This window comes from Callospermophilus lateralis, chromosome 2, assembly GCF_048772815.1.
Source record: "Callospermophilus lateralis isolate mCalLat2 chromosome 2, mCalLat2.hap1, whole genome shotgun sequence".
NCBI classification, from domain to species: Eukaryota; Metazoa; Chordata; class Mammalia; order Rodentia; family Sciuridae; genus Callospermophilus; species Callospermophilus lateralis.
This window is the reverse complement of record NC_135306.1, coordinates 169,046,271-169,067,756: the sequence shown is the minus strand read 5'-3', so window position 1 is coordinate 169,067,756 and position 21,486 is coordinate 169,046,271. Positions and strand designations below refer to the sequence as shown.

The following is a 21,486-nucleotide window of genomic DNA, read 5'->3' as shown; positions in this document are numbered from 1 at the left end:
ATTCAACCATTATTCTAAAATATTACATTTAAATTATTTTTTTCAGTTATTTAAAATTTTAGCAACCAGCAGCAAAGACTTTAACATCCCAGCATGTTTAAGTGGAATGTAAACATTTGCTCAAAGCTATGAGTGTTTGAAAGTAGAGCAGCCTTTTTCAAGAGATACAAAAATCACTTTTTTGTACTTAATTCTGTGAAAACATCCTAAGAGTCCAGATGTGAATTCCATTTCCATTTTCCCTATTTCAAAACCGTTGGCCCCAGCCCTTTTTTCCTTTTGACAGTTCACTAATCTTTATTTAATGGGATCAAGTTGAAGAACTATTTCCAAACATAGACATCTTGCTTAAAAATTAGAACGTAAGCACACAAAGAAGTTATTCAGTCATGACCTAACCTAGCAGAACTTCAATAATGAAATTCCTGCAATCTACCACCTTCCAATTAGAATCACCACAGTGGTGGCAGAAATTGTCATTTGTATCATGAAGGAAGAAAGCTGCCTTTTGCTAAAGGAGACTGAAACTACTAGGATTTATCTTGCTAGGACTTTATCACCACAGAGCTCTGTCAGGTTCCTATTTTCACAAATAAACCTGACACTAGATCAAGATGTACTCTCTCCTGCTGGAAGCCTACCAAGTCAGCCATACTGGGACAGAACTTTGTCTTTCCACCATGCTGCAGCTCAGCCTCCTGAGCTAGGAAGGCCAAACTGACTTCTGGCCTGACTGAACACAGCTGGACACTGTGCTTGGAACAGGGGGACAGAACATGCCATGCTGAGCATCTAGAACGCTCAAATTTCAGACATTGCACTGCCAACAGAGTTTACTACAATCACATCCAACTTACAAATATTTGCCAAGTCCTGACCTGGCCTTTAAGAAAAATTTGACAAAATGATCAAACTGTGAAAAACAATGAGATGGGTATTAGGCATTACTTTACATAAGAGTGTGTGGTGGGAGAAGTGATAATCATCAGCCACAACAATGACTTCATGATCTTGGTCTGGGGATGCAGCTCAGTGGTACTGTGCATACCCAGCAGGAGGTTTCATCTAGGTTTCATCTCCACCTGGTTCATCCCCTCAACATACACATATACCACACACACACACCCCCCACATAATATTCATGCTCTTTTTATACATGGTATTTGTTTCTCAAAATATCAATATATCCCAAAATAAATTCTGAGCTGGGCTTGGTGGTACATACCTGCCATCTCAGCTATTTGGGAGGATCACAAGTTCAATGCCAGTCTGGGCAACTTAGCAAAATCTTGTTTCAAATTTTAAAAAATAAAAAATAAAAACGGTTAGGGATGAAGCTTAGTGGCAGAGTACCCCCTGAGTACAATCCCCAGTACCATAAAAAAAGAAAACAAACTCTCAGAGTCTATCTAATTTGCAGTGACCCCATACAGTTCCAGGAAGTTCATACTCTTCCTACAAGCCCCAATTCTGCATGAATTCCAGTCCCCTCCCACAGTCCCTAAGCAACCACTTTTTTGTTGTTGTTGGTTTTTGTTTCTCTCTCTGAATTTCTATGGCTTTGACTGCCACTCATCTGGCATCTATTGGCTTGGTTCATTGATTCATCTCCAGTAATTTAAAAAGTACCTGACAGTAAAAAAGGGGTTCCATCATTCAAAACTAACTTATATGATTGGTTAAATGCAAAATACCAGCTTAGAAGCATGCAGATCCTGGTTCAAATCTCAACTCTGGCCTTTGCCAACTGTATGATGTAGGTAAGTTATTTAATCACTTCAAGACTCAAGAGAGCACAAAAGTTCTCTATCACTGAGCTACATCCCCAGCCTTTTTATTCTTTGTTTGGAGATTGGTTGCCCAGATTGGCCTTGAACTTATGATCCTCCTGTCTCAACCTCCTAAAGTTGCTGGGATCACAGGTTCACCTTTATTAACATGAAAGGATACTACTAATACTTCTGGGCAGTGAGGAGAAGGAATAAATGATGCCATGTATGCAAAGTACCTAAAACACCTTTGTTGTTATCATTACACAGTCCCTCACTTCATTCGCTTTAAAAGCAGGTCCCAGTTATTTATGAGACCAGCATTTATAACACTGACTATTGACACACAGGTAAGGATTTATGGCAGTGATGAAGTGGAGGAAGAGGAGGGTGGCAACTATTACTTCTTCAATGTCATCAATTTAAAAAATGACCATCTGAGAAGCGGGAGAAGATCAGCTTAAGCCTGTTCTTGAAGCCTGTGCTTTCTGCAGAGATCCCACAGGCCCTCTGACCATATACCACATACCTTGAAAAACTATAAGACTTAAGTTTTACACCCAGGAAACTCCCAATACCCTCCTTCTCCCTCCCCTCTGCTCAGTGAGGACACTGAAAGCTATTTCTGTGCATTAGAACAATTGACCACCAAAAGTTACAATCTGTATTTATCTGGATTAAAAATCAAAAGAAGAAAATGTCACTGCACTTCAGGATCTCTGTGCTGTAGTTCCTGAGGGATTTACCTGCTCAATGGTCCATTTACTGCTGGGGGTGCTCATGGGATGGGACAGCTTCTGCAACTGAAAGAGGGGATGCATTTCCTGTCCTGGGGACCACTCCCTCTGAACTGGGTTAAAGTTAGGTTGATAAGGGGAAACAAGAGCCAGAAGTTCTCTTCTTTTTATCAAGGGGATACTGAGGCTGAGGGAGAGGGAAGCCCTTGGCCACTAACAGCACACAAGAGCTGGGGTCAGAACATATACTCCACTATGGCATGAACCAGAAGCCGCTTTAAACCAGTTTATTGGAGTAAAACTCATACCATAAAATTCTTGCATTCAAAGTAGATGCTTCAAAGATTTTTAGTTAATTCACAAGGTTGTACAACCAGAACCACAATTTTAAAACCTTTTCAGTACACCAAAAAGCAACTTCACGACCACTAGCAATCACTCCCCACCCTGCACCTGGCCCTAGCAACCTCTAATCTAATTTCTGTCTCTATAGATTTGCCTACCCTGGACATTTTACATAATACTGTTTTTTGGGTTTTTTTGTGTGTGACACAAATGATATTTTTAAATGAAAGACTTTAGTGGCAGGGTTTCTGGTTGCTCATGATTATTTAGAACAATATACTGTCAAATACTGGAGCCACTAGCCACATGTAGCCATTTAAGAAAATTAAAATTTAGTACATTAAAAATTCAACTTCTCACCACATAAAGTGATATACATCTATAATCCCAGGTATTTGGGAGGCTGAGGCAGGAGGATCACAATTTGGAGGCCAGCCTTGGCAACCCAGCACACCCTGTCTCAAAATAAAATAAAAAGTGATAGGATGTATCTCAGGGTCAAAGGGCCCCAGAGTTCAATCCCTAGCACAAAAAAAAAAAAAAAAAAAAAAAAAAAAAAAAATTTTTTTTCAACTTGCCACAATCATATTTCAGGTGCCTTTTAACAGCCACTGCAGCTCGTGGTTGTCATGTTAGACAGCAGATACAAAACATTTCCAGCACCACCGAAAGTTCTTGGAATAGTGCTGACCAGTGGATGATGCAGAGGCCTTTGTTTATTGAGTAGAGATGGGCCTGCTCTTTGTGAAAATGCTGCTCTCCTCCTGGTGCTGGGAGTCACCCATAGCAGACGCAGAGTGAGAAGGGGAAGTTTGGGGAGAGGAGCGAGGGAGCAGATGCTGGGCCAAGAAGCTCCCGACGCCTCCCTCACCATCTTGGTGTGGCTCCCAGTGCCCAGAGAGCTCCCTGAGCCCGCGGCAGACCTCAAAGCTGGGTAGTGTAGCTCATCCAAAAGGCATATATGCCAACTCCCCTGGAAAGACTTCAAGGAAGCCAGCCTCTACCTTGGCTGTTTGATGATTTCTGGAGCGTTTCATGCCAGAAGGTGATCTGAGGGGCTCCCTAATGAGTCTGAACAGTTCTGATCAGTTTCCGGCCAAAAGAGGCCATTTCGGTTGCCAAGACCCAACCACTAATGCTGACCAACACCCCAAGGCCAGAGCCACAACATCTTGGCATGCTCAGAGAGAAGGGAGCTCAAAATACGCCCCGCCTCTTCCCTTGGGCTGTTTAGTTTAGCTATGATGTCTTTAATCTGTCTGAAGATACTTTGGTCACCAGCCCCCAGGAATGGGGCAGCAGGTTGCTTCAAATTGTGGGTCTGGATGCATTAAGATGATCAGAGCGCCCAGACTAAAGGAGGATGGGAGAACAAAAGGAAAAATAAAATCACATTCAGAGAAAGATCTTTTACTAATCAAAAGCCCTTTGTTCTAACACACTGGAAAAATCATCAGTTATGACCTTTTCAAGTTGTCTGAGAGGAATATAATTAAATTGGCTAAATTACTTTTAAAACTTTGCCGAAAGATGTATTTTCTTTCATTTACTTCAGCCAATTTCTAAAAACACAAAATGACAACCAAACAAAGGCTTCTCCCAATGTCTGTCTCAATCAATATTTTTTCTCAAACTACACTTCCCCCCAGTGATTGGCAGCAGTGGGGTGGGGGGAGCGGTTTAAGAATCAGTATGCTGCATTTCTAAAAGTGCAGGAGCAAAATATAATCACGTGGATATTTACTAAACTATGACAGGTGTTCATTTGCTAGGAATGTCCCTTTGATGAAGGTCATTCTGTGTTTCTTGGTCCCCTGGTGTTCCAAAATACCCTTCGCTATGATTCCTCTAAGAGAGATGAGGCTAGGCAAGGGGTGCTGGTGGTCACATGGTTGCTTTAGACTTAGGATCTGAGGTAAGAGACCACAAGTGGAGAACTGGCTCTTTAAGAATTTCAGTTCAGCTGCTCTGGTTACTTTGTCTCCTGTAGTCAGTCATGACTTTTATACACTCAAATTCATCCATTCAACAAATATTACATGTATTCTTCATCATAACAGTCTGAGGTTTCTGCTAAGAATAGCATTTTATAGCTAAGATACCTGAAGTTTGGAGGTGCTAAATGATCACTCATGTGGGCATCAGGTGGAGATGCTAAGACCAGACCTCAGTGTCCTGAACCCAAGTCTGACATTCAGACAACTAACATGTATGATGGGCTGGGGATGTGGCTCAAGCGGTAGCGCGCTCGCCTGGCATGCGTGAGGCCCGGGTTCGATCTTCAGCACCACATACAAATAAAGATGCTGTATCCGCCAAAAACTAAAAAATAGATATTAAAAAAATTTTTTTTTAAAAACTAACATGGATGAATGAAAATTGGTGTGGGAGAGAAAGCCAAAATACATCAGATACAAAGGCCAAGGATCACAAGGATGCAGAACAGAGTTAAACTGAGCAGAACCTCTCTGCAGAGTGCTGCTTTGACAGGTAATTGTGTCCCTTTGCTGGTCTGTTTGCTCTTGCCACTCAGAGAGACAGCTTGTGGGACTGGGGTAAAGAAGGATGACTAAGCCACTCAGAGTTCTACCTTCCCTGTAGTTATAAGCTCAGAATATTCCCATCTGCATACAACTTCAGTGAAAATAGACTACTACTCTCCTGACAAGGGAGATCAATCCATTAATACACCCAATTTATTTACTGTGGTAGATTTGGTGAAAAAACCTGCCTCATTTCTCTGCTCCTCTCAAATGGTGAATGCTTTGCAGTGTAACTTTGTAGCTCTTTTCCAGCTTGGTAAATGGAGACAGGGCAGGCGACTGGCTTTGGCCAAAAGAATGAAGAAAACTCATTTACCACCACAAAAACAGCCTGCACTAGCTTTTCAGAGGAAGGAAGACCATGTAGAGAACATTGGGTTGTCACAATGAAGGACACTACAGGTGGGCCAGCATCTAGTTGATGCACCCACCACATGACCCCAAACCCATGAACAAACCCAGTGGAGACCGCCTGAATTTGGCTCACCTCAGCAGCACTATCCCATCCACCTGCAGGCTTGTGTGAGAGAACATAATTTAAAAATATGGCTATTTTTTAAAAACTACTAATTTTGAGGGCTGTGGAGATAGGAGTAAGTCACAACCTGTTTCCACCAACTTATCAAGGGTGGAGAGGCCAGAAAAAGGTAAGCTCCCCCAAGTTTCAGTGTTTTTTACTCTTTCCTAGGTGGTGACAGATTTGAAGATGCTCCGGAGAAGGAAACACCCCTTTTTGTGGGGTTTGAGATGGAAATGGCTCAGAACTTGGCTTAAACAGCCAAGGTCTAGAGTCAGTGACCTGGTTGGAATCCTTGCCTAGGCTCACATATCCTAGTGGAGAAGTCACTTTCCATCCCAGGTCCTCGTTAGTTTAGATTACAAGCCAACTGAATTTCATATGAGGTGAAACAATCCTGGTCCCTTTTTATGTGACAGCCAGAGCCTCACTCATATGTTGACAACAGGATGACAATCTTCAGTGCATAGAAATCTCTGAAAGTAAGGCCCAATTTCTTCCCTGTAAGGTCTAAATGACTCTCTCCTCTGGGGGTTCTATCCCTGGTTTTCTTTAATGAAGCCTGCCCCCTATAGCATCTGTGTAAAGAGATTTTTAAAAACAATTATGCATGTAACAGCCTGAAGACATTCCTATTTGGCACTGGTAGAGGACAAGGAAATGAATCCAAGTGTTAAATGGTCAAAACCACCCATGCATCTCTTCTCACTGGGTAGCTACGATTTCTTCTCAGTGGCAGGGACCCTTGTCTATGGGTCCTTTGATGGCCTTGGAGCAAGAACCTGGCAAGTTCAAGACCATTTATCTGAAGTTAAGAGAGAAACTATAACAAGTTTGTAAAGAGAAGAAAAGAAATCATCATAAATGAGACATAGGCATTATATGCATAAGAGACAAAATTTTTTTAGCACAGAAATGAGTTCTAGTATATTAATAGTAATATGGAGAATAAAGGGCGTTTTGGTATTTGGGGCTGTAGCTCAATGGTTAAGTGCTTGCCTACAGTCAGGTGAGAGGCTCTGAGTTCAATCCCCAGCACTGCAGGAAAACAAATCAGAATAAAGTACATTTTGGAAGCAATGAATTAAGTCCTTTAAAGGAACAACTCAAAAGAGGGGCTTTGGGAGCGCTGGTAAACTGGGTGGGATGTGTATGACATCACTGAGTGGAAGAGGCCTTCCCAGAGAATGCTCAAATTACACCAACTCTACCCTTTGCCTGGGAAAATCAAACTCTAGGTTTAAGGAAGGCATCTAATCTACCTGTTAATATCAGAAGCCTTACCTAAAGCAGCCAGCCCTACAGTAAGTGGTGATTGGGCCTCTATTTGACTACCTCTGGGGTCAGGGAACTTAACTATTCCCAAGAGATCCTTTTCAACTACGAGAGGACAAATGTGAAGGTTCTTTTATTTTAAAAAAATAAATAATAATAATAATAATAATAATAATAATAATAATAAAAATAAATAGTCAAAGTTTGCCTCCAGCTAGGCTTGGTGGCACACACCTGTGATCCCAGTGACTAGAGAGGCTGAGGCAGGAGGATTGCTAGTGAAACCCAGCCTCAGCAACTTAGCAAGGCCCTAAGAAACTCAGTGAGAACCTATCTCTAATAAATTATATAAAAGGGCTGTGGAGGGGCTGGGAATATAACTCAGTTGGTAGAGTGCTTACCTCGCATGCACAAGGCCATGGATTCAATCCCCAGCACTGCCAAAAAAAAAAAAAAAAAAAAAAAAAAAGGGCTGGGGATGTTGATGTGGCTCAGTGGTTAAGCACAACTGGGTTCCATCCCTGGTTTAAAACAAGTTTGCCTCCATGTGATATTTTGAACAGACGGCCAGTGAGAAAAGAAAAAACTGGCCTAGGGTATAGCCCTTCATTTCTACAAGGGAACTAATTCCTTTCCATTAAAACATTTTCTAAAGCATCCTTTCTTCCTAACCTGCAGGAAAATTGAGAAAAGGGGATTCCTGCAAGCTTTGTGGCTCTTACCCTGATGAGGTGCCCCTTCATTATTTTTTAAAATTCATTCACAGCACACAACGTCTGTCATAAAAGCAATTATGTCATTGAAGAGCAATGATGTTGTTTATATTTTCTTTACTACCTGTCTCTTCCACAGACTGTGAGTTCCATGGGGCAGGGATTGCTACCTATTTTTTTGCTTTTTGTGCACATGTTTGGTGCTGGGGATGCAAAGGCAGGGCCGAATACACATTCAGGCTACAGCCCCACTCCTTTTCTTCAATTTCGCATATTCAGTGATCGACATGGTGTGTGACACACAGGAGGTGCTCAGTAAATGACCTTGAACTCACACGAATACATGAAGGATGGAGTTCCAAGTACAAGAGTGGGTAGCAAAGAAGACAGGGAATCATTTACCCCATATTGTAGTCGACTGGTTTGGAATTATTTGCCTCTTAAAAATGAAGCCAAGTCTAGCCTAACTTTTTTTTTTTTTTTTTAAGAGAGAGAGAGAGAGAGAGAGAGAGAGAATTTTAATATTTATTTTTTAGTTTTTCAGCGGACACAACATCTTTGTATGTGGTGCTGAGGATGGAACCCGGGCCGTACACATGCCAGGCGAGCTTGCTACCGCTTGAGCCACATCCCCAGCCCCTAAGCCTAACTTTTTTAGAGCAAAAATCAACTAGTGCCTTCAAAGATCCTTTCCCTTAGGGCTGTTTAAGAATTGTTGAATCCAGCAGCTGGCTGCCCACACAGGTGAGGGAGTGGGTGGCCCTGTGACGGCCCAGTTTAGCTTAGGACTGCTGTCACCTCCTCACCACTCAAGGAAAAGGTTTTCCACCAGGCCACATGGACTTGATCACACCCACAGTGTGGGTTTTCTCCAGTCCACATTCATTCTCCCAAATCAAGAAAAAAAAAAATGTGGGGAGGCCCTGTCTGGAAGAGGACATTTAGAAGGTCTGCAAGTCATTATCTTTTCAACAGTGTGCCCTGAGGATGCCAGGCTAGGAGACCCAATGTCAACACAAGCCCAGGGCAGCAGGGGGCAGCAGAGACTCACTGTCCTAGGCTGTCCTGGAGCCAAAGGACATTTTTTTTGTTTGTTTTGTTTTGTTTAAAAGTTTGACTTTTCCCAAGTTGAGTTCCTATAGGTCACTGATCTCCCACTCCAGTTTTCATTTCAGAAAAATGCTGTTGTTCTGCCATCATAGCAAAGGCAATGGGAGCATCTGAGGCAGAGAGACCTTCACCCTTATTTTTATGAGGAAGTAGGGCAGGCCACTGATTTTCACAGTTGTTGGTATCTGTGTGTTGTCCCCAAAGTTCAGGGAGCCTTGCCAGTCCCAAGGATCTTGCCTGGCTGCTGTGAAGGAACCATGGCAGAAGCTCCTAGGACATTTAAGAATGTGAACTGTCCACGGTGCCTTGGCACAAACCGCTCTGCAGTACTTATCCACAGGGCACAACCCCTAGAAATGGCCCCTGTCATTCTTACCACAAAATAGATAGATTGTGACCATTATCTTGGAGACAAGTATTCTCACTGTGACCTCCTCAGGACCTTCTCAGGACAGGTGGGTTCCCTGGCATGTGGGCTATGCACTAGTATCACAGCCAAATGCATGCATTGCCTATCACGGAGGTGACCTGGTAGGCAGGAAGTGCATCTTATCTGAAGCCAGAAGGTACTGTGCCCTAAGCACACAGAAGCTGCCAAGTAAGCATTCATAAGAAACTTGTCCTGAAATTATTGTTGCAATGTGAACTGCCCAACTTTATAGCTCAAGAGTCTCTCTTCATTTTGACCAGCATTCTGCCCTTGCAAGTCACATTGTGAATACAGGCCTGATGTGCTGGCGGAAAGGTGAAGTTCATTTATTCCAACATGAATCTATCTTCATGCGTTGATGAATACGGTCAAACACCTAACTTGGTAGGAGAAAAACATTTTTTAAGAACATTTGAATAGATGGCTAAGCTCTGACTGCAGGAAGACACTTGGATAAAAATGACTACAAGAGCACCAGACACAGAAGTACTTTCCCCTCCCAGTGATCCTTGAAATTAAATTGAATTCACATACGTGTGACGCTTCCTACATAACAGATGGAAGCAAGAGAAACGCTGAGATTTATCACCTGAAGATCAGACAAACAGCCACCAGTCATGTTCCACTCCTGACACCAGACTAATCAAATAGATATTTCATCTTCCTAAATGATTTATTCTCTTCCCCCTTTTTGTGTATTCATTCTTTCTGTTGCAAAAAGCCAGGTCATTTTCTGTTACCAAAAGCCTTTCTGTTACAAAAGCCGGGTCGTTTTCTGTTACCATTGTATTTTAGAGAAAGGATATATGGCAAAACACTTTGGCTTTGAAAAAATCCATATTTAGAGAAACACAAACAAGGGTATACCCTTCTTATTCTTCTCTGTGACAAAAGGTGGCTCCAGCCTTATAGGTTATTTAGTTTCACATGCTAGTGGGATTTGTACACCTCCTTCTCTGGAGCCTCCTCTAAATTACACAGCAGATCAGGAAAATGGCTGAAAAGCTGGCCACAGAGGTTACCCTGGATGTCGGGCTTTAATTTCATGCTAAAGGTTTAGAACAAAAGCCAGGTACAAGGGATATCACTGGCACTCCTCTCTAGGTAGCTTTGACAGGCTTACCCTTCCTCTGAACACAATAGTGTGCTCACCAGCACAATGAAACAGCAAGCTCCTCAAATGACAGGTTGGGAAAGAACCAAGTGATGGTTTTCCATCTAGGGCAAAAGTGAGGTGACTTCCTCCTCAGAACACCCCTGGCCTCTGCCACCATATCTAGACCTAAAGGACACTCTCCCTGCATATCTCTGGTCTAAGTATGGGATGGAACACTAGGCCCTTATTTTCTATTAGCTCAGCTGAAATTTAAAAACTAAACTATAGTAATAACTTGAAGATTTTCAAGGCAAGAGCACAAAACCAAAATAAGATACGAAGATCAACACAACAGGCAAGTCCACTCACTACAAGTTATTGGCTCTGAGAATAAATTTAATTATGGAGATGACAAAATATGTATGTAGATTTCAGGGGTTCCCCACTTACTGAGCTCCTGTTACATGCCAGGCACAACTCTGGGCGTCTTACTACATTACCTCCGTTTGCCAACACAACATATTACCAAGAAGTGGTTAAGAACTGAAAGGCAATGGGAAGGTAGTGTCCTCTCTTGACAGTAACAAAGAAGTGCTGCTAGGATAAGGGTTCCCAAACTTCAGTGTCATAGAATGACATGGGTATGAAATACAAACTACTGAGCTCTGAATCAGAAATCTGAATTGGAAGGACTAGGTTTCTAAAGCCTGAAGACTTGTGGGTAGTGATGGATGACCTTAAGAGCTGATGGTATTGATGGTCTATGAATCACACCTTGAGAAACAACGATCTAGAGGCTTGAGGTATGATGCTTGAGTATGATGCTTCAGATATGACAGACAGCTAGCCATGTTGAATCTGTACTCTCTTCAGTGACACATAGGCAATTTGCAAATACTTTGCCAACAGAAAAATGTTACTGGTTAGGTATTATTTCTGGAGTGAGCTGCCATGTATTTAGGGACTGTTCATCTATTCGGTTAGACACTGTCATTCATTTGTTTAAAACAAAAAGAAACTATGGTGTGACATGAAAACCGTAAAATTGAAACCTGTCTTTACTGGAGGCCAAAGCCACCACGGTCTCACCTGTGAACAGCAACCAACTGACCACTCAGCATTTCCAAAGGCCAGAACCTCGTGGTTTTCTAATGCCATGCAAAGACACCCACAGTATCAATAAATTCCAGCTACTGGAAAATGACAATAAGTCACATCCTTCACAGCAATATCTACAACCATTAGAGAGGGGACAAGGACAGACCATTTGGGCTAGAATAACATTAGAATGCTTCACATGGAACTTCATTAGGTTCAGGGAAGCCTGTTTCCTCTTCACAGATAAATAAGCGGCATCTCTAAGGGGTGAGGTGGCTTGCTGATGGAAAAGGATTAACAAAACCATTCAGCTTCTGCATGCGAATGTGACCTTGGGGTAACCTTCTAACTCTGTTCCCCTGGAAACCTGATAAAGATAGAAAGTCATTCTGTTACTAAGCAACATTGCTCATGGTAAAAATGACCCTTAATTGTTAAACCACATCTGGACCGGGAGGAACCATAGAGGAAGCACAAACACCTCTTGGGAACACCACCATTTTGGGCTTTTCTGAGTGCTGAGACTATTGATTAGGCCTGATCCTGTGGGAATCCTACAACTCATGCATATGGAGCTGTTTCAGTGGACATGGGCTTGGAGTGTGTGGCTTTTAAGCTAGAGGGATCTGTGCACCTGCCCCATTTAAGTCTAAGCTATTCACACCTAAGCTATTCCCTGTGGTGGGGGAGGGACCGCACCTGGAAGGCTGTGTATCTGTGGACTGCTGCATACACTGGTGCAAAGACCTTTTCCTGGGGGCTGGGGACATAGCTCAGTGGTAGTGCCCTTGTCTAGCATGGTTTGATGCCCTGCACTGAGGAAAAAACCAGACCACTCCTATGGAAGAAAAGTCCTTGCCCTGCCCAGCCAGCAATCTGATTCCTGTCTGCATCCTCTGAGTAGAGCATTGCCAGGTGTGGCCTGTGGTGGCCTCCTGAGGTGATCCTGAGCAGATGCCCCATGGATTGCTACATTTGCCTGAAGCCACACTTCTGGGAAGTGGCAGGGCCAGAAATTAAACTCAGTAGTCTGCCTTCAAAGTACTCACTTTATAGGCTCAAACCTTTTGTCCTGAGATAACTGTCCTCTGGCCCTAGAGACTGAAGCAACTTCCTTCCTGGCTGGAATTAGCCCTCCTCTAGCACCCTAGGACGTTCCTAAGTTTGGTAGCTTCTAGTCCATCTGCCTATGCAGCTAACTGTTCATTGAATTCTGTTGCCAGGCAATCTCCTAGAGAATTCTTTAAATTCAATGATGCCACTTTGGTTCACACCCCTAAACTGATTTTCTAAGCCCTCTGCCAAAGATGAATTTTGGCCACAGGATCATACAAATATACAGCTGACTCCCAAACAGGGATAATTATCATGTACTGAGAGAATCAGGCACCAGAGCTCTCTATGGCCTGGGGTCTCAGCCTCAGGAATGACCATGGGACACCCCTTCCCATCATGAAGGCAATCTTGAAGAAGCTCACCCTGCACAGGCCACCAAAGAACACAAGTGCAATACTGCAGGGAACCCAGCGGGTGTGCTCTCAGCCTCACACCTGGACCAGCAGGCTGGGTGAGTCATCCCTTCTCAGCCTGCCTTTCCTTTTCTCTAAGCAAAAATCTGGGAATGGAAATCAACACAAATGATGATGTCACTTCTCAGAAGTCCTCCTGGAGTCTTCTTGGTTATATCCTCTCTGTCTTCACAACTCAGCATCTCTCTGATCTCACTGATCCTCCTGAGGCTGCAAGTCCCCTGAGAAACTGCATCTGCATCTTTAGTCCTCCCGGTCATTACACCCAGCTGGACATATGGCAGGTGCTGGACATATGGCAGGTGCTCTTCAAATGGTGGCAAAATGAAAGATACAGTTAAAACGGGACACTCCAACCATATTCTCTTGTGCACGACTTAGGCTACTGAATTAATTCCATCTAATCAAAATATACTTTCACATCCGGATCCCAGGTAATGGCAGGACATGGGGTAACTCCTCTTTGGTTCCATCTCCAGATCACTAATGCAGATAAATAATTTGCTTCAAAAATAATAATAATAATTTGCTATAAAAGTGATACATTTATAGGGATTAAAATGGTCCCAAAGTTACTCAGACACAGCAATGACTCAATCTCCAGCCACATCCACATCTGGCTCTTCTCTTCTGCCCATGATAGGCAGGGCAAACAGCAAGAGAGCGACACAGAGAATGAGTACCAAGGGAGTGAACCAAGCAGAAGGCACAGATGGCCCTTACACTGAGGATGCCCAACAACCAGTGCAAACAAGAAATCATCCACACTGCAGAGCTTAGTGATGGAGGACTGCAGATTGGCAGAGGGAAACTGAGGCTGCAGTAGTTTAGCACCTAGAATGCAGACGGCTTGGTCTCAAATCCAAGTGCATTTTTACTGTGCCAAGGCCACTGATGGTTACTTACAGCAGAGTGGCATTCAAGAAGGTGAATTTTTAACAAACAGTCCTATCAGCTTATTAAAATAATTTGGCTCATTTCAAAAACTAATGTGTGTCAGAAAAATATCCTCTCACACATTGTTGATGGGAATATAAATATAAATATAACCTTTTGGGGAGCAAAATTTAGAAGTATTAAAACAACTGTGAATGTGGGTATAACCTGATGCACTATTTTCCCTGAAAAGATTGTGTACATATAAAAAATACAAGAACATTCATCTAAGCAATTTTTATAATATCAAGAATTAAAAGCAACCCAGCTAAAAGTAGTTAAATACATTAAGGTAAATCCGTACAATGGAGTATTATGCAACCATTATGAAGAGAGTGACTTATGCACAGACAAAAAAAGTTGTCCATGATTTGGTGATTTTATTTATAAGATTTAAAAAGTTATATCAATATGTTAGTGTGCATATACATGCATAGAGCTCCTGAAGAATTAAGCAAGGAATTTTTCACAAAGCAATAGAACCTGGACAGTGCCTTAGGATAGTACCTGGCAAACAGTAAACAGAAAATTTTACCTATCAAATTGTGACAGTATATGCATAAAAAGGAATTTAAGTGATAAATAGTGGCTATTTCTAGGAGGTGGGAATGTGTAGGGCTTTTTTCTTTTTATAAATTTCTGTATGATGTGAATATTTTTATGTGAGCATAATGAAAAAATAATAAAGATATGCTTTCTATGAGATGAGGAGAACCATATTATTCAGAAAAGACTATCTTCCACATGTCTAGGAGTCAGCTAGGAAAACTAAATGTTTCAGATTCCTATGATGGACCAAATAAAATGTTCTAGATTCCTGACAGTATTAAGCTGTTCAGAGAATGTAAATGAGCGGACAGAGGAAGAGGAAATGAGTAATGTCACAACTGGTTACAAAGACAGCTACTTCCTCTCCGTCAGACATTTTTGAACTATGGATGGGGACGGCAGCTTATGCCAAACACCTTCCCAACTCTGTCCTCACATGTCCACCTGCATATCTCTCGCTGGCCCTCAGCAGGCAAGCCTCCAAGTGCTTGTTTTCCAAAGCCCAGCTCTCTTCTTGTTCTGGGACCAATGTACCTGAGTTCAAATGCAACTCCACTTCTCACTGTCTTTTGTGTGCCCTCATCAAGTACTTAAGCTTTCTTGTTTTAGTTTTATTCTTTGCAAACGGGGGATCAATGAGGCACATACAAGGTACTCAAAAAAAATTAGCTTTTACTTACTGATGCAGAAAACCAAAGCACCCCCCTCCCTCTCCCCGCCCTCGCTCACTCACTCTGTGTATAATATGTATATAAATGCATTGTGAAAGTTCTGGAGGTATAAATGGTTTACACTGGTACTCATTAAGATGCATATAAAGGAGAACTTTAATATATACATACCCTTGTACCATTTTACCAGCCTATGTTATTTTTGTAATCTAAGAACATGTAAAAAAAAACACTTGGATATCGTAAAGGAAAGGAAAGGAGAGGCTAGAAGAAAGGGGGAGAAAGAGGGAAAAGAAAAGTAGAAGCTGGATCACAAAGCATCTTGACTGGTTCAGACATTCTGGTTGTGACTTCAGTGCTACTGAGATCCCAGTGCCTTGGTTGGGAAATCTGCTGTATATATCTGTCAGTCCCTTAAATATTTCCTTCATATTTTGGGGAAAAGATAACAGTGATTAGCAAATTCTCAGGGGAATCCAGTGCCAGTGAACCAAGTAACCCTTGGTTAGAGAAGTGGGTGGAGAGGAGGTCTTCTCAGCTTCCAGGAGCACTTTAAGAACTGAGGAGAGCTCTCCTAGGTCTCAGGGAAATGCAGGAACATCATTCAGGTAAGCCCTGGGAAGCTTCCATGATACCAGGGAGGAAATGCTTCCAAGATAATTGGGCAAAGCCCCCAAAGAACTCTGGACCACTACCTGGGAGGACTGAAGGAGAGGTCTGCCTTTCACTATAGAATCTTCTAAACTGCCTCAGTTTCTCCAAGGTCTCTAGAGATAACAGGCTTACACAAACAAAGGTTTGTTTTACAGCCTTATTTGCAGGACTTCCCCAGGGCTATACACTTTTTTCCCCCATCCTGAAAGTTCAGTACTATGGAGAGTAAAAGTATCCTGTCCTTTTATGGCTAAAGTTGCATCACTTCAATCCCAGGAGAAACACCCCCCAGCTCCTTATGTGCAGCCAAGATCTTCACTTAGCCAACCCACATTCCTGGGTTGGCTTTTTCAAAGAGTGAAAACTCCCTTATTCCTAACTCCCTGCACATATTTCTGATGGGTAAAAACTCACCAGCTCACAAAGGGCATGCCCTAGGAAGCATGCATTTTTGGAAAGTCACCTAATGCACAGTGCAGATTCTATGAAAATTTACTTTCAAATTCCAAATACTATATTGCTATGTGTAGCCAGGTATTCTTGCTGGCAACTCTGAATATAACAATATTTCCCCAATTTCATTAATGCCCAGAAGAAGAAAATTCCTGCCAGTTAAGTATATCCTTAGGACCCCCTTCCTTATCATCCTGATTTGCAATGCTGACCCTGACTCCAACCAAACTCACCCAAAGGAACAGGAGAGCTCTATTATACAGGAAAATGGGGTAAAGGATCCTCAGAAAGATTAGAAGAGGACTCACCTTTCTCGTGGCTACTTGATGATGGCAGGGGTGGGGGTGGGGAGGTGATGGGTTTAGACTTGTCATAGTTGTTAAAGCTCTGGCTGCGCCGGTTGTTAGCAGTGGCTGACCCTCCGCGTGTTTTGGCCTCGCTGCCCGCAGCAGATACCCTTGCGGTAGGACCTGGAAGTCTGAAATGCAAAAGAAATAGGGTTGTGCACTCAGTCTCAGAAAAATGGCAATGTCCCAGGAGAAGGAACTGCAACCATGCAGGGAGTTAGGGGGAAAAAAAAAAAATCAAACCCAAAGCTCAAACACTGCGTCTGTGGATGTTGGCAGTCAAAAGACTTGGTGGAACCACTACAAACATCTAGGCTAGTAATGACCCCAGCAAAGTCCAAAAGCAAAATGTGAACAGCAATCCTTTGAGCAAAGAGAGAAATTCTTAAGGGAAAAAATATATATGAATATATTTGCTAATTAGAAATACAAAGTTCATCTTCCTTTCCTTCTGGGAAAGGGTAGTTTTTACTTTGCAATAAGGTCAAGTCACGTCACCTCAAATTTCATCAAGTGTAGAACATAAAAGCCTAACCCTAAACTCTTTACCCTGTGTGTACATCTCTTCTGGAAAATATTGAAAACAGTATTGGCCACATCCAGGTAAGTAGATATGAAGGACACAACTTATAATGTTGAGGAGAAAGTTGTTATCACTCAGAACCAAATACATCTGCAATGAAAACTGAAGGCCTAGTTTCAAACATTTGTCCATTTTCCGTTAACACCTGACAACCTGTCTCTGTGGCATTACTTTTTTCTTGCAGGGGGAGGAGGAGGGGTACTGTGGCACTAATCACTGAGCAACTAATCATCCCTTGCTCTTTTCATTTTTTTTAATTTTGAGACAGGGTCTCTTCTAAGTTGTGTAGGGCCTCACTAAGTTGCTGAGGCTGGCCTTAAACTTACGATCTTCCTGCCTCAGCCTCCCCAGTTGCTGGGAGTATAGGAATGCATCATCATGCCCAGCACTGTGGCATTACTTTGAGGCTGAAGCCCAGTTTCTCCATACAGTTGATGATAAAATCCCAATTCTTTCTGTAAAACCATCAGGATTTGGTCTGCCTAAAGACAAACACACACTTTCCCTTGAAATAAAACACCTCGTTTCGGATGGTTTTAAAAATAAAATCACCAGACTTCTTTGTAATATGTCTAAAGATATTATGGCCCATTCCCCAAAAAGTTAAGGGTAAGACTCCCTGAATCAGAATTTTGGTCCAGAGACTTACAAAGTAGGCTGTTTCCAATAATTAAAGTTGAAAGATGAATAAACGATGAAATATTTAGTTATATCTTTCTGTTGAAACCAACTGAGCTGTGCTTAAAAGCAACTGGAACCTCAGCTGACTAGTATCAGATCCAGTGATCAGTCTGAATTTTCGACTCATAAAGCTTTCAGGCTTCTCTTTCCATGCAACTCCATAAGCAGCAAAGAAAGTCCTCAGTCTGGAAGCATTTTAGATATAAGCAGGCAATCGCTTTAAACTTTTTCTTGTTGGCTAAGCAAGAAAGATGGTTGCAAAATAAACAGGGAACATGAGCTGGTGTGAGAGGACTGTAAAATTTATCCATTTAAAAAGAAGCTGGCCCGATTCCCTGACTGGGAGCTGGGAGAGATGGAGGGAGTTCACTTGTCCTCCAGCTAGTGACAGTGAGATGTTGAAGGCATTGTTTCCCACTGCACCAGGATTTGCCACTCTGTTAATTTGCCTCATCTTATTTGGAGAGGATAGGCACCCCACAAAGGCAGGCGCAGATTTGGGTGCAAAAACCCAGCAGTTTCAGTGCCTGTGTTTGGGGTCCTGATATGACTAACACAGCTGACGAAGGAGCTCCAGCCATGGGATCTTAGGACCTCTTGGTTCTGCTTCCTATGCAAGTAGTGTCTTGCAGGCCCTTCAAGTCAGGGTTATCTGAGCACTCACATCCAAGAGTACAGATACGGGTTCTTGGGTTGGACTTACTTAACCCAACTATGGTCTGCAGGAGTAGTTATGCCCACAGATAGGCCTGGAAAAGAATTATGGACCTGCTTCAAGATGGTGTCACAGCAATGGTCTTGAGTGGTACAGGTAACATGGGTCACAGTATTCTGCTTCAAAATGGAGAATTTGCGAAGAATAGGGAGGCAAACAAGCAATGAAGAGGAAAAGATGCATTCCTTCCAGAGTTCCTGGAGAGTCCCCATTGTGCTGATCCGAGACTGAACCCACAGAAGATTTTTAGGACAGATTATGGACTCAACAGAGCAGAGAATAGAAGGGGACAGGTACAAGCCTGAATCAGGTAGGTTGTCAGGTCCTCTGTGAGGTAGTTGTGGTATAATGGATAAAATACAGGATTTTCTACCCTTAAGACTTTGGACCAGTCTCAAGACAACTCTGAGATTCATACTTCTTCTTTTTTTTAAAAAAAAAACTTTGTCTATGGACCTTTTATTTTATTTATTTATATGTGGTGCTGAGAATCAAACCCAGTGCCCTAGGCAAGTGCTAGGCAAGTGCTCTACCACTGAGCCACAGCCCAGCCCTGAGATTTATGCTTCTTACCTATAACTTTGGAATAATTATAAACGACTCAGTGAGTTAGATGTAAATTTGAAATGAAATTAATGTCCTGTTGTAAGTACTTAAATGCATGTTATTTTCCCTTCTCATCCTCTCTTCTGAGCACAGATTCACAAAGGAATTGAACACTTCCATAAAGGAAACCTGCAACGGTACAGGAAAGAATTAGATAAGGAAGGAAATATCAGGGTCTAGTTTAAAGGATCAGAAGAGAGGCAGACAGAACACATATGAGATCAATATTTTCAGAGAAACAGACTTTGTCAAGCAGGGCTCTTCCTCTAACTAGAGATGTCTGGATTTACAAAGTCAGTTCTGGGTTTCCCATAGGTGGTCAAGGTCAGATTCTCTTTAATGAGGCATGCACCTAAACGCTCCTTTGATGGGAGTGGCACATCCCTCGGATGGCTGCAGGGTTGTGCCATGTTCTTCTAGGACACAGATAAGGAGCTCTTGAAGGCCTTGAAGACAGCTGATAGAGAAAGGTTGGCATTCAGCCAGCAAAAGTCACTGCAAGGCTCCAGCCAGCTCATGTCACCCACTACCAAGCCATGATATGTGGCAAGCTCCCTTACCTTGACCAAATCAGAAAACCAGGTGGAGACCAAGTAGTATCTTCAAAGTTTCTTAGAATTGATGCTGACATCGTAGTGTGAAACTTGATTTCTGCTGTGAATGAACTTGGACTATTGCTTGTTCCAAAGTTAAGCCCCCTCCCTCTCTTCCAAATGTTTAGCAAAGTCAACCTCACATACAAAGGCTGTGAATGTATGGTGGGTGGGAGGAATTCATCCACAAGGGAACCAAAACACCTCTTAGGATAGTGAATTGATTCGTAAATGAAATTAGTTCAGATTGAATTTTAATTACCAAATTCCAAGGCCAAAGAACAACCAGAGAATGAAGATAACATGTGCAGTCACGGGGAGTCACATGGACTATCTACGAGCTGAAGAAGGGCAGAACTAGCATGCTTAATCTTACCTAGATTTTAAGGGGCTGGTGGACCCCAGCTGATATCTAGGTTACATGTACATTGATTAACTCTGCAAACCTCAAAAGTTAATTCAGAGCAGGAAAGTGATACCCTCATAGGTTGGTGGGATGATCAGGAACCCCAAAGAAAGACTTGGCATGTTGAAGGGGAATGTGACTAGGTGACAAAACACAGCAGGCAGAGAGAGAAAACCTATAAAAAGCACAGAGTAAAGACTCCATGTGTCCTGACACTTGGACAGCATGGAAGGGAATGAGGCTGGAGAAGGGCAAGACCTTGTAGGTCATACTATGAAGCTTGGACTTTGCCCTGCCCTCTAGAGATGAGGCATTAATTAAGAGGCTGAGAGCCGAGCTGAAGTTAAAAGCAGAATATCTTTTCATCTACCAGTGACACAGACTCTAGGCTTTTGGCTAAACATTTTGAAGTTCATTAATGTTAACGTCCCTGTTTGTCACGGAACTCGTATCAACCTCCAGCCTGGGAGCATATGCTGTCAGTAGCATTAGAATCCTAACTTGCTGAGAAGCTGGGTCTTGCCCACATGGAAAAGCTACAGGAACTCGACAGTTGCTGCCCACTGTGCCTGCCTTGGGCCGCGAGAGTGGAGCCAAGCAGGTCAGCCTCATGCCATTCACAGCACTGAAGGGTCCCAACAGCTCCTCTCAGAAAAGAACTTGACCTCTCATGATCATTCCATGTTCAAAATGACAGAGGGCACAGATGGGTTCTCTGGAATACACATATCTTGATTTTTAAAAAAAAATATTAAGTTTAAGGGAAGTGGTCTATGAACAAGGTAGGGAAAAACTCTTGCTGCTATTAGAGCCATGGACAGTTTCTCCAATGTGTGCAGAACCAAGCAGGCAGGGCAGTAAAACTGTCATTCCTTGCATATAACCTACTAGTGTGTCCCCGCTCCTCTGCTCCACGCACTGTACGTGCTGTTGAGAAGAAAGCAGTTCTCCCCAAAACCACTTCAAAGGCTGGGAACACAGGGGCGCCCTTCCCAGGAAGGATGGCAGCTTGTGTGCACATGCTGGGGGGTGGGTGTTCATAATCAGAGATGCTTTTTGCCAGACAAGATGATTAAATGCTAAATCTCTCATTTCCACAGCATCTGCTTTTCCACAGCTAAGCAGAGAGG

General features: G+C 42.7%; 1 protein-coding gene across 2 annotated transcripts in view; it reads right to left on the bottom strand.

The window, feature by feature from the left end:
- Positions 1 to 21,486, bottom strand: part of Nav2 (neuron navigator 2) — a 260,239-nt gene that overhangs the window by 188,835 nt on the left and 49,918 nt on the right. For both annotated transcript variants that reach the window (XR_013090419.1, XM_076846985.1), the window contains exon 5: positions 16,734 to 16,903. Coding sequence is in view for 1 of the 2 variants with exons in the window: in XM_076846985.1 (XP_076703100.1) it covers positions 16,734 to 16,903 (170 nt within the window). In the remaining variant the exon portion in view is untranslated. The remainder of the gene's footprint in view (positions 1 to 16,733; positions 16,904 to 21,486) is intronic.